The sequence below is a fragment of the Oreochromis aureus genome, linkage group 3 (genome assembly GCF_013358895.1).
Source record: "Oreochromis aureus strain Israel breed Guangdong linkage group 3, ZZ_aureus, whole genome shotgun sequence".
In the NCBI taxonomy this organism is placed as follows: Eukaryota; Metazoa; Chordata; class Actinopteri; order Cichliformes; family Cichlidae; genus Oreochromis; species Oreochromis aureus.
In genome coordinates this window covers 19,191,431-19,205,632 of record NC_052944.1, presented here as the reverse complement: position 1 = coordinate 19,205,632, position 14,202 = coordinate 19,191,431, and the positions used below count along the sequence as shown (strand labels likewise).

The window sequence follows — 14,202 nt, the reverse complement described above, 5'->3', positions numbered from 1 at the left end:
AGGACGTGTCCCGATGCCCATTTGAATAAAGCAGGAAGTGAAGGCTTTGCACTCGTGTGCTACATCACCAATCCTCCCCTCCCCGTGCGGCTCTGCGGCTCACATGCCCGAGTGTCAAGCTTGATTTAGTCGCCGTTATGATAAATGCAAATTTGCTGGTATACCTGACGCTTGCACGTTGCCGGGGACTTTGATCGAGATTAGCATGCACACTACAGGCTCTTTATCGTGCACAAAGCAGGAGAAAAAAAAAAGCTCTTGGCTTTGTCCCAAATGACACTTAGTGAAATGTTATCCCATTCTTAATCCACTTGATTGGAATTGCTAATTATCTTTAATGCAGATTCACAGATAATTGTTCTCTCATTTATACTGTGAGCTAATCTCATTTTTGTGTCACCAGTAATTGCTTCATGCAACCCGTTTTTTTTTCTTTTTTTCCTTTAAAGTTTTGAATCTGCTCTGATATGCATGAAGGAACATGTCAGTGGTAGAGATGCCGCTGATTATCACCACAGTTTGTACTTAATACTAATATTAATTCTGTATAAATATTATTACTGGGAGTAGACGCGGCAGGCTAACGCTGTAGGCTGAGTGAAATATCTTTGCATGCGGCGTTTCCGATGTTTCGGTCACACCTTCAACATCAAGTTTATATATTTGCAGTCTCACAGATTCATATTGCGTTACAGGGGGGTAAATTATTCCCCCACACGTTGTTCATTAAGGTAGATTCTTGCCTTCCTCACGATTATTTCAGCCCAAACCTTCCTGAGCACCACACACAAGTGCAACCCACTGTGCCAGCTGGCAAGCAGTTGGCAGCCCAGTGCAGGATTAACTGGTACCAGTATGCTGGCCTATAAATAGAGTCTACCAACTGCTTCAGGAAATGAACCATGATGGAGCCTCCCAAAGGCCCACGAACAGGTTGTGCTTTTTATCCCCTCCCCTCTGTCAGGATTCATCAGTGCATGTGTGTGAGTTCCCTAATATTTTTACTGTCTTTCTCAGGGAAACCTAGCAAAGCACCTGCTCTCGAGATCAGGTCTGCATCTGCCCTCAGTGATTGGGGGCAAAGCCAGTTTTCCTCACACCAAATTTTATTTATTTATTTATTTTTTAGAGGCGTCATTGTGTGGCCTCTGTGCAGCTCGACAATGCAGAGGGATCATTGCTTTTCTCCAGCACTTACCCCTAGCATTGATCCTCTGTAGTGGAACAAGCTATTTGCTTTGTATGTTTGCCTGCACGTCCGCTTTTGATGGACTCCTAGGATTGATCCTGGCCATGCAGTCATTATCTCCATTCAGTTTAGCGCTGGTTTACGTAAAACCTGAGGAAGGAAGACACCAGCGGTGAAGAATGGCCGTAGAAAAAAAGATCTAAATGCTGTAGGATAATAGCTGGCATGAGTGATTTTGACTGCACTGTGTGCTGCTTTATGTTTTGTGCAGTTTAAACTGCGATCGGCTAAAAGGAAAGAGAAGTGCTCAGCTCAAAGTGAAACACTTTTACCAGCAGAACATCCTTGATCCCAAAATGTATTGTTGGTTTAATGCAGTCGGTTTGTGTTGCTGACCGGTTGTGCATCTGATCGAAAAGTTTAGTATTTGTTTCTTTTGTGCAAACTTTGAATCCCTGCCACAGGAAATGAGACTGAAATGTGACTGTCTCAGTGGGCCTCAGGTGCTCGTGAATGCTGTGCTGATGACATGTTATGTGGATCATGATGAAATCAACTTATTATATTGGGCAAAAAAAAATATTGGGATAAATACCAATATGCTTCCTGATTTTGTACCCTCTGCAGTTTGACAGTGGATGAAATCAAGGCTAAAGTGGTGCTTGTCCACGATGAGCAGCGTGTTCTCTCTGAGGATGAAGCACTGGTAAGTTCATCTTTATTCACAGTTTAAGCTACAACTCTGCAGGTTATATTTTTTTTAATGATTTATGATTATTTGATGCTGGATGGGGAAACAGCCCAGTGCTGCTCCTGTGTATCTAAAAGTTTCTTGGTCGTCCACATCGTGTGTGGCTCTCCAAAGTTCCCTTCAACTGCCATTTCCTAATGACAGCTGGAAGCTTTTTGATATCTTTTTATAGCCTAGCCCAGTCCTGGAAGCCTCAATTAGCTTTGCAGTTTCTTAGAGAAGCCCGTGGTTGTTGAGTGCTACCACAAGAGTTGAAGAGTGTGGAGGATTTATCAGCTCTGAATTGTCACCAGCTGATGATTCCCTTAATTAAGGCCAAATAAGTTAATGAGGGTCTGAGGCTTTTTATGTGAAAATGTTACCTTGGTATCTTTTGCCTAGTCTCACACCAAAGTATGCCACCCTTATTGTTGGCAAGAAAAATGTTGTATTTTCAACAATAAAAGAGCTGTTTTTTTGCTTTGTAGGGGAAGTCTTTTCACCCCTTCTTTCTTTGTTGGAAAATAAAGCTTTTCTAACATGTATGACGTTTAAAAAAAGTCTTCTTTAACCTAAATACTAACTAAGACATTTTGTTGTCTAATCTGATTAAACAGTGAGTGAAAATAATAATAATAATGATGATATACAGGAAATTAACCCAAGTCTCATCAGAGCAGCCACTGCCATCCATCCATCCAACCTCCTAATGCAGTCTTTGTTGGCTTTTCTGTGTGCACCGGGGTTGTCACAACACTGGAATTTCACACTCAATAGTGGCACCCAGGAGTATAATTTTTCATGGCATGGGGGTGATGACGACATTAAGAAGCATCTTTTTTTGTATTCAGCTACAGTCCTGTTTATCTGCTGTGTGTCTGGTGACTTCTCACCTTACTTCTTCTGCTGATCAAACAGCCTTTTCTCAGCTTCAGTCAGGGACTTTAAGAGAAGTGTAACAATTTTCAGACACAAATAACTTTGTAATCCTGTGAAATTAACTTTATTGATTCTGCAGATGGGAGGAATTGATCACATTTGCTGCTTAGCTCCCAGTAGCAGTAGTAGTAGTACCTCCTACTTTAATAATAACAGATGACTTAATGTGTTAAGGTGTGCGGTGGCCAGGTTAATGTTTATGGTAACGTTTTAATACTTTAGTGTTGTTGAAACAGGAAATTCCTCATAAAGACGAGGGTGTCAGTTTGTTTCAAGCAGTGTTCGGCTGCTAGTGAGGGGAGGGGCTGTGTGCTGTCTGTATGCAGGGTGCTGAAGTTGTGTCAGCTAGAGGCAAACACAGCACTGTTCAATATTGTTGCAATTTATCCAATTGTCATTTTTTGTATCAATTAGTATCTGAGAGTGCAGGTAGACATCACAGGTCATCTACGTAGGCCCCACCCTCTCATTTTATGATAAAACTAATAAGTACTTCACCGCATTGCAGCTGGGTTGAAACTTCTGCACCTACTGGAGTTGTTTTTTATTTTTTGATATATTTATTAATGATTTATTGATTGATTGATTTTAATTTGGGGGAAATTTTTCAAGGAGTTATTTTAAAAAAGTGGAAGTTATTGCATTTTTAATTAGTAAACTTAAGTGGCACAAAAACACTTTATTCCTCAACATTACTGAAAACCATCATAGAAACACAGACAAACCCATAGCTTCCACACCGTATCTACACCATCAACAACAGGACATTCTGCATATTTGCATCCAGATATCCTGCTGAATTACCGCTCGTCAATTACCCTTTTTGTCCGCGTCAGACTACAGGACTTTATAGCAGATTTACCTTTGATTCCTTTCCTTATCCCGACATTCAAATCCGAGTCTGGACCCCGTCAGTGCTGATGTTCGACCCATTATCTGGTACTTTGAAGGGTTTATAGAACCATTCTTAAAGCCTACAAAAGTGCTTCTGGACTCATCGGGGCTGTCCTGATGATATCAAACATGTTTGATGTTTAAATCGTTACAATCTTGATTGTTACACATATAATTGCTTCAGTATGTACATAGCAGACAGTGAAAATAACAGTGGCAAAGCGAAACAACAAGGTAGTCTTCATGTGCTTTGGGAAGACAGAGATGGAGCAAGCTGAACAACTTAGTAGAGACTCTCAAAGACTTTCAAGTTATTTCTAGAGCAGTTGATTGTAATGTGAAGCAACATAAACGTTTTAGTCTTTGATGCTAATGTTAGTTTGGATACTGTTGCTTATTACTACCAGTCTGAGCCAGTTGTCCTTGATGACTCATCGATGGATATGTGAATGTATATAATTTTGGGACTGTGTATTTCTCTACGTCATTAAATTCATTACATATTAATAAATACATATATGAGGAAATATTATTCCATATCTCTAAACAGTATTGCTGGAGTGCCTTGAGGCAACTGTTGTTGTGATTTGGCGCTACATAAATAAAACTGAACTGAATGAAATTGAATTGAATTTCCGCATCCGCCAGGGTCCACTCAAGTCTGAGTGACAGAAATTTTATCCTAAGATGATGAGTGCAAGCGTCCATGGGGATGTCCGCGTGCCTGCTTGTTTTTTGTGCACTTACAACTTTGCGGGTGCTCCAGGCTAGTGGACTAGTATAGGAAAGCAGGAATGACTTCTCAGCCAACATGTCTCCAGCTGTCCATTTCCATGTCTGCCAGAGTATAATCTAGGCTTTCTTCCCCCCTCCAAGCTCCTTGAAAGAGTCTGAAGTTATGCCACAGACCTCTACTCTCTTTCTGCAGTTCAAATCTCACCTCCAGTTCTCACTGACAAATACACAACCTTGCTTAACCTGCTCTCACCGACCACTTTATCATCCAGACTCTTGAAACAGCCTGCTTTTTCTCATTGCACAGTGTCGCTAAAGTTCCAGCAAAAGTTGGTGAAATTCACATGAGGCTGAGTTGCCTCACCTGAATGTGATACACCAAATCAATAATCTAAATATCTAAATATCCAATAATAATGTGTGTATATACATGCAAACATATGTAGATACACACTCTGTGTTATTTGGGATTTGACAGAAGTAAAATCTGTGAATCTGTAAAGTTTCTTGTTATATGTATGACTCAGTTTTAAAAATCAGTTATTATTATTGAAGTCACGCTGCAGACTGCCACATAAACAAAATGATTAACATTGTGAAATTTGCAATTGCACTCTCTCCGTTAGTTGGTTTAAAGATGGGAAGCACGTCCATTATCACTCGCAGTCTTTGGTTGCTGTCTTTAAAGTAACTTTGGTGTGTCGAGATGGCGATAAAATGGCAATAAGATAAAATCAGTCTGCTATCAGTTTGTGATTGACTAGTTTCAAGTTGGTAATTATATGGAAACTGTTATACAGCAATTAACTGTAATAAACTGCAAATCTGTTGCTGTCTAAATACAAAAAAGTCCATAATCATCATACTTCATACTTACATTGAGAGTCCAGCCAGAACTTCATAAATTAATAACAGAAATTCTGAAATTCCACCAGAAAGAGTGACATAGTTTCTGCAGGATAGCAAAGACACTTGTATAGGAATACAGTCAGCATGAAATCAGAATACAACCAGAATACAACCGGTTGGCAACTAGTTGCATCAAGTCCTCCATTGCAAAGAGATGCACTGCAGTTATTTACAAACCTTCACCATTCTGTCGGCGCAGCCAGCCGTTAAAATCATTCTGAGTCAGACTGCAGCTACCTGCAATCAGTCGTCATTTGTGAAAAAATTCAATGCAGTCACAAGGCTATATCATTTTTTCTCCTTTGGTTGCAAGAAAGTTGTTGTGCTATTTTGTAAGTGTGAATAAACTACAACAATATATTAGAAATATATCAATTAATAATTTTTTTGAAAAAGACATAAGTAGTTTCCCAAAACATCTGGAGTAAGTACTGCATTTACTTGGGAGTACTTTCATCTGTGGCTCAGTGCACAGCTGGTGCACTGGTGAGTATTTATAGCATCTGGACTGTAGGTAGGAATGTCAGACCTGTCAAGCTGCCTATTGCATAAGAACACCATCGAACATATCCCTTTTATGTCTAAATAGTAGTTTAGTAGTTTTATCTTAGTATACTATATAGCGCTATCTAAAAATCAAATATTGATTTAATCTGCTGTTGCATTGTCTGCAAGTTTGCTATCTGGTTTCGATCAGCTGTGCGCTTTCCTGACTGGTTCAATGTTTTTCCCCCACTTATACAACAGGGTTCCTTCCACAGTCATTTGAATTCCGAACAGGAAGCGCACAGTGATTTTCCCTCAAGCTGCTGTGTGCGAGAACGCGGCTGTCTGCTTCACTCTAAACTTGTTGAGCCTCCCTTGTACCAGGCAGCACATACCAAAAATCTCTGGCTGTAAACAAAAATGGCCAACACTTAAATTTTCCTCTGCCTTTTCCCTCCTGTAAATCATATGCACAATAATAAACAAACATGCAAATTACCAAAAAAAAAAAAAATCAAAATCAAAGCACGTCTGCTGGGTTCTCCCACTGCAGGGCGTGAGGAGCCTTTGAGTAGGTTCTCACTAGGCCCAAAATGTGTTTACAGATATTTTCACAAATTAGTTTGTCTGTATTTAGTTGGAGTTGGACTGTCCTCCACTCCTTAAGGGGTGGCGATGTGTATTTTTTGCTTTGGCCTACTAATTTTAGCCTCTGTAAAATTCTACCGTATTCGTTTGTTGTGTCGGCATGCAACGGAAAACAAACCCGAGCAGCTCCAGCGCTTTAACCAACATGAAAGACTCAAAAAAAATCAGTGCTCATTTGTTGTTGTTGGGTTTTTTTCTCACGTTTTTTCTCCCCTGCTTGCTAACGGGGAGACGTTCCTAATGAATTCAGCTGCATCTGAAGAGGATGAATCAGTTTGAATATGCATGAATATGAAAATGTGTACTTAACTGCAACCACAACAAACCGTGATCAAGCTGGGCAAATTAAGCAGGGTGCCATTGACAGTGGTTACCGGGCAATTTACATTAGAACTGACAAGCGGCCCCACGTTAGCACCTTAATCAAGGTCCAGGGGCAGTAACAGGTGTGCCTTTAAAAGTTAATTGCGTGTATTGGTGCGGGTTTAAGTAAAAGGTTTTGTTTTGAAACCCTCTTATTGATTCTTTGGTGTTTCTGTCTCAGAAACACATTTTCTGGCGACTTTAACGTTGCCGTTACTTCACTCTTCAGCTTGTGCGTACTCTAAATGTGTTTCCTCAAGACACAGAAAGAAAGTATTAACACCAAAGTACCTGTTTTCCTCCCTCTATATGAACAAAGACAAAAGAAAACTTTCCTCCTTGTCGGTTCTCAGCTGTAACGTCTGAAGACCTTGATAAGTTTTCTCCTGTCGGTGCCGTATAGGTTTTTGGCACGCTTATTCAATTTGTGTCATTTTCACATCTTTTTATTTCCCCGCTTCTCCCCTTTCTCTTAAGAAGCTTTGGTCTCCACAGAAAATTCAACTTCCACTTCAGCGGCCCAGATAATTCAAGAACAGAGAGGATTTTCAGGAGAACAATTTGATGATCAAAGGAGGCGCTGAGCTCGGGAGGGAGAAGGGATATTCTGAAGTGGCTCTCTGTCGCTATTCTGTCATTATGTTATAGCCGTCCACTCCTGTAGAGAAAAAAAAAAGAGCTGATAATGTAGGTCCACTCGTGTTTGAAAGGTAATCATGCTGATGAAGGAGAATGTTTTTCGTTGTCAAATAAAAAAAGCAGCTGAGATTTATGTTGTGCTGTTTCTATTCTCCGAATGTCAGATGCAGCTGACGTCTGAACAGAAATGATTTCAATACTCAAACCGAAACATTTGCACTAAATCAGACAGAACTCTTATTTCTTTGGGTATTACCCGTAGGACAATACATTTTCAGGAGCACCAGTGTGTAACCAAGCTTGGACTCCAGCAATGTGCTTGTGAACTAGAGCTAGAGGAAATTGCCTTCTCTCAAGCTATAGACATTTGTGCCGAGGTGAATTTCACTTATCCATCTACTACCCACTCGCTTCTCTTAAAGCCCCGTACTCAGTCTAGCAGAAATGGAAAGAGATGGAGAAAATAACATGTTTTTCTTTTTCTTTTGAACACGAGGACGAAAGAAACCCCCCAGATTTAACGGGGGGGGAGAAAAGTCAGTTGCTGTTTGGTGGTGATAAGAGAGAAAAGTTGAGGAAATTTCACATTTTTGTGTGTAGCTGGAAAAGGTCAGGGGTTTCCCCATAACGGCCTGCCTAGTGTGTATGGAAATCCTGCTTGTTTCACAGTTTTATAATATTGACCATGCCCTAGGGTTCCCTAGTAGACGAGCTGACATTGCCTTGGTGGTAACAAGGCAGAAATGATGACGGTGTAGCTGCTGTGGTGTAGTTGGGAGGTAGCGGTGCGTAGACGACCGGGGGGGAAACAGAACATTTAAGACGTCAGAGCTCTTTGGGTTACCTGTGAAGTTTTGCAAGTAAGATTTTTATCTCTGTGGTTGTTTCATCATTTTAAAAATAATGATTAAATGTCTCGATTTAATCATTATTTTCAACATTTCAACATTTTCATTGATCGACTATTAACTTATTATTATCAGACACATTAAAAAGTCTAAACTTACCTTAATCAAAATTCTAGGTATGAAATATTGTGACACAAATAAATCATGTGTAATAATTATTGGGCCAAGTTTTTTCAATATATCTATCTATCTATCTATCTATCTATCTATCTATCTATATATATATATATATATATATATATCTTAATGCTGTCAGCGTTAATCTCATTAAAATAACGTTAACGCCATAACCGCATTAACGGCGCTAACGTGTTAACGAGCTAACTGCGCTAACGTGTTGACGCTGAGCAGCCCCACGCACGGGCCACTCGCTAACGGAGATTTGCCATTAATGTCACTTTAACGAGATTAACGCTGACAGCACTAATATATATATATATATATATATATATATATATATATATATATATATATATATATATATATATATATATATATATATATATATATATATATATATATGTGTGTATCCTCTTTATCCATAGAAATATCAAAAACATTCCCTGTGCTGTTCATCCAATCCCAACATTTTTCTGTCATGGTGGCAGCTTGACAACATCCCACAGAGCCTAAAAGCACCTGCAAAGCAAAGCAAGCAGCCCTGATGTGACTTTACCTCCCCATCTTGGCAACAACACTTGGCTCTCTTGATGTTCACAACATCCACTGAAAACAAACACCGGGCGCCGGTGTTGCGTTGTCATTCCACCCCTAGTCAGTCCCGAACCAAGGTCAGCCTCTCAGCTCGGCTCTTAACACCATCTGTTTGAGCTGGTTGACATTTGGCCCCGGCCAACGCTTAAATCTCACTTCAGAGGGGACCCGGCATGTTTGCATTCTGTTTTTGTATTGTGTGTCAAGAGGGCAGATTTCACTTAGATTTCATCTCAAATCCACAAGATAATATCTTATTAAATGTATGTTAGGTGTTGGTGAAGTGAGAGACTGTGACATGTACTCAATACATGTTTAGGCTATTTAGGGTGTAATTGCTTTTGTCTTTTCATACAGTGCTAGGTGCAAATGGCTTACTACATCCGGGGTCTGCATATCATCGTGATGGTAATTTTTGCACATTTGGTCAAGTGAAGAGTCCCGAACAGGAAGAGCATATGAATACTTGTGAACAGGAAAGCAGAGTGTTATTTGCTCTGGGATGTCTTCCTGGCCACCAGAAGGGGGCAGCAGGCCTCTAAGTTGAGCAAGAGCTGATGGCAAAATGGAAAGTCACATTCACAGGTCATTTAATCTCTTTGTTTTGTCATGGGCTGGGCCTCTGGTGCTGTTTTCTTGCCTTGCTCCCTCCTCTCTCGAAAAGGAGAGAGATCCCTCCTGCTCAGAAAAATCTCATCTGCCTCCAAGAACTTCCTTTTTCATCCATTTGGATGGTGGTTTCATAAGCTTGCAGTGATTCCAGGATTAAATGTGTGTGTTCAGAGGAGATTCTCGAATCTGGATGCGACTGTAAGGGAGCTTTTGTGTTTTTACAGTTTGTATTTAACTTTGTCAAAATGTCTTTTTTGGGGGGAGCAATGTGTGCTCTTGCGTCACTGAGCACAAACTAGAAGTCTAATATCTGCAGACCTAAGCTGTGCTTAGGATTCCGGTCTTAGTTAAGTGTACAGTAACACTGTGGGTCTACATCCCTACAGTCATTGTATGCACAGGCTTACCATCCCATGCAGTGTTTGCTTGGGGATTATAAAGTTGTTAAGGTAAACCGTACGCGGCTTGCGCTGCGTTATGGTGAAGCAAGCAATGTGTTCGTAGTAAACAAGCAGTTGAAGACAGGTTTTCCATTTCTGCTTGTGCATCCAAAACAGTACTTACAGTCCCATGTTAAAAAGCCAGCTAGATGTATGAAGTCATACCGTAGCAGACTGGTGTACACCTTTCCCCTCTCCGTACCGTTCATCATCTACCATCGCACACATCACGTTTTTTTTGCTCCCCAGCTGGAGTGCTTTCAAGTTATATAATGTAAAATGACAAGCTGTAACCAGAGGTGGACTGATATCTGGTTTGTAGAGCTGAGGTAGAGAAAACTTACCTCCTAGGAAAAGAAAAAAAATGCTGTAATGTGTCATGTTCTTTTGAAATAGGAGGACAGCGAGGGTCTTCAAAGGAGGGTGGGATGTCGAATGATTTTAGTTGGTAACTGTGAAAGACTTTTTTTTTTTTATTATTTGTTTCAGGCTGCACACCTGACACTTCTCAATCTCTTGCCTTGCCCTCTCCCTCTGCACCTTTAATCTCCTCCGCATTCGTCTTTTGTTATGTAACTGCCAAGATTGGATGCGCTCAAGGTCGCGCGGGTGATACAGGTAATGGAACCAGTGGGAGGTCAAAGGCAAGAGAGGGAAGGAGCAAAGTGAAGAGGCATCATTTTGTGCAGATCCAACAAGTCTTGACAGAGGTGTCTTATATCAAGAGCTATCTGTGTGCCTGAGTCCATGTGTTTACCGCCTGCATCTGTTTGCCAGTTTGCTTTTTTTTTTAACAATAAAATCATTTTTTTCTCTCTCAAAATATAAAAACTAACAAAAGCAAAATAAAAAAATTATGTGGTTTATGTTTATATATATAAAAAAAGAGAGTCAGATTTAAAATATTTGAATCACACAGCTGTGTTTGTATCACTTTGACTCCAACACTGGGACTGCTGTCTTACAAGCTGTACTGACAAACCAGCCTTAAAGCAAGCTCAAGGCAATCATTCGAATTTTTATCAGCTTTATCCACTTGACAAATACTATTAATGTTGCAGTTGCCAGTGAGCAGAGTACAAAGACAATAGACCTCTGTTTCCAACTGGATGATCTGTGCTTGTGTCTCCTATGTGAACACATTGATTACTGTATTTACTGTCTTTTACTGTGTTCAGGGTTTTTAAAAACTCTTTAAAATATCTTATTTACATATACTAATTTACAATACTAATAAAAGGTCTTAGAAATTACCACATTGTCCTCGAATTCAGTTGCATCGCTGCAAGAATTTGCGGCACACAATGCTGTTATTTCTGCTCTGCGTATTTAGACTATGCAGTGCATCTGGATTGTTATTTGTGAAGGTTTTCGAAGCCTTTCCACCGTCACCAAATTGGCTGTAAAGAAAAAAATGGATGGACGGGTGGAACTGACTGTGAAACTTGGCCAGCGACTTAACAGTTCATTAGCCAATGAGTGAGCAGTTTCATAACACAGATCTATTTGAATATATGGTATGACCAAGATTTTCAAAGTAGGCATTTTTATTCAGCATGATCCAAAAAGAGTAACTGAGCTCATAAATTCAGCAGAAAAGTGTTTACTGAGGTCAAGTCAGAAAGCTGTTTCCCCATAGACTTCCTATAGCAACAACAGCTGTCCCCATCTGGTGGCCCTAAATAATGCGGTTTTATGGCACTTTCTGCGTTGACTTCAGGGTTTCAGGTTTTTTTTTTTTACCCTCTATGGTATTTGCTGACCAGTTGGTGAATAATTGCTGGAGGTCACTGGTTATCGCCAGTCAATAGGATGCTGCACCAAAAACCTCCTTGTGATTTCTTGGTAAATTGCCACTGTCGAAGACACCAACTTATCTGCAATCATTCGCTATTTACTATCCAAGCTGTTGCAAAACTTTAAAAATAAAAGTTTGCAACACAAATGATAGAAAAATAGATAAATTGTGCCTTATCACTGCTACCAACGTATTTCAAAAGATGCAACTTTGAAAAGTATTGAAAGTTTTACTATTGCCTGTTGAGTAGTTTGCAAGTGTTTGCAGACAAGTCAGTGTCTTGCATGCAAACTACTGGCAAACAATGCAAGTGCATGGAAGTTTCTGGTGCAGCACCATATATAAAAGTAAGTAAATAAAACTGTATTTATATAGCATCTTTCAAGACAAGGATTAGGCCCCTTGGTAACCAGTTTCTCATTAGCGATTACCAGCAACCACACACCAACTGGTTGCAAAATGCACATTTTTTCCTAACCATTGCTTGTTGCCAGGGAATCACTGACCAGTCTCTAGGCGTGCGTGAATGGAGCCTTAGCAGTTAATTTCAGAGTGATTACCAGCAACCACTTACCAACTGGTCACTAAATACACATTCTTTCCCTTGCAGCCGTTGGTTACCAAATGGTTGTCGATCAGTTTCTAAGCCTGTATGACTGAAGCCTTAGCTAACAGTTATAATTTATGCTTAAAATAAATCTTAAACCTGAAAATTTCCTGATGCTAGTGGTTGGTTTTTCTGGTTGTCAGAAAAAAAGAAAATGAAAGTTTGTGAGAAATGGTTTGAGAGACATGATCACCATTGGTTGTTCAAGCCAATGACTGAAGATGCTTACAGAGGAAAGCAACAGGCTGTTCTATAAAGTGGATAAGGTTTTGAAAAGCAATGACATTTTTGTTGTCATTTCACATTAAGACATTTGGAAACATTTTCTAAAATAAGCTCAATACATGCAAGTAGATGACATGGCTGTAGTAGGCAGGTCTTAAGAGTCAAGCTGATGCCAAAGCGTCTCAAATGTGCAATAATTTTGGTGACTATTGAGAAGCGGCCCCTCTGGTTGCAAAACGCCTTCTGGTTGTATGAAGTCTATGGGAAAACAGCCCACAACTGCCCTGCTCTTTAAACTCAGAAAACACTTTGCTGATGACTTTATGGTTGTTAGTTTGAGGTCATGTTAAATAAAATATGAAGATCATTTTGTAAATCATGGTCATTATTGGAGTCAGAAAGGCAGGTTATCCAAGACTTGTTAATGACAGTTTCAAGTGTAGTGGGGAACATCACCGTGGCTACATTCATCTTTTCTATGGGCTATAGTTAGGTTCTGAATTTATTTTATGACGGTAACAATTTGATCTCAAAAGTCTTACATTTGACTTGCTTATAGCTGCACATGATTTGATCCCAGACCATAAAAGAATGTTTTACCAGTAGGAGGATATGCTAAATAATAAGTAACATTGTAAAGGGTTAGCTAATGACAGAAAAGTGCCTTTGGACTTTCCCACTCCCAACTATAGCTGCTGTGCGTCATGTCGGCTGATTGTGTTCGAGGCTAGTAGTTAGTTGAGATACTACTTACATTATCAAACACTGGTGTGTTTGTGTGTAGTGTAACCACAGAAAAGCCACAAGCTGAATAGTTTCCACTCTTAGAAGAGCTCTGTACTGGTTGCGGCAGTTAGTTACGTGGCTGTACATCCTGTCTCCAAATCAGTTTCTGTTAAGTACAGGTTTAGGCTGGTTACGAACACTCGCTGTCAGCACAGCGCTAAGTACTGTACATGACAATGCATCTCAATTAGTGTGTTGCATTGTGCTTCACACTCAAAGCCACCCGGTAGGAAGCAGAACATAATATTGGGTTTGCATCAGGAGTAACTTATAACAGCTCTGTTAGTATGGCCTTAGGAGAGTGACAAGTAAAAATTAAAACTAATATAAAGTTACAGACAGTAATGCTGCTTGTGCGTAGGCTGACAATTTCAATTTTCTGTGGGAGCATTAAGCCTACTAATAGAATACTTACTCAAATCTTAGATTTAAAGACCTAATATGAAGACACAATTGATTTAATGGCTGCGTAGAAAAAAATCTGTGATAAGTTGTTTTGTTTTTTTTACCAAACTATTTTAGAGATTGTAGACACAGGGATTTGGAAATGTGACTCATTCAAAGCAATCTATATCGTACA

The 14,202-nt window shown here is 39.8% G+C and overlaps 1 protein-coding gene across 1 annotated transcript in view; it reads left to right on the top strand.

The window, feature by feature from the left end:
• Window positions 1–14,202, top strand: part of LOC116333166 (glucosidase 2 subunit beta-like) — a 157,152-nt gene that overhangs the window by 24,388 nt on the left and 118,562 nt on the right. Inside the window, exon 8 of the mRNA XM_031756349.2 lies at window positions 1,817–1,895. Within this exon, the coding sequence (XP_031612209.1) occupies window positions 1,817–1,895 (79 nt within the window). The remainder of the gene's footprint in view (window positions 1–1,816; window positions 1,896–14,202) is intronic.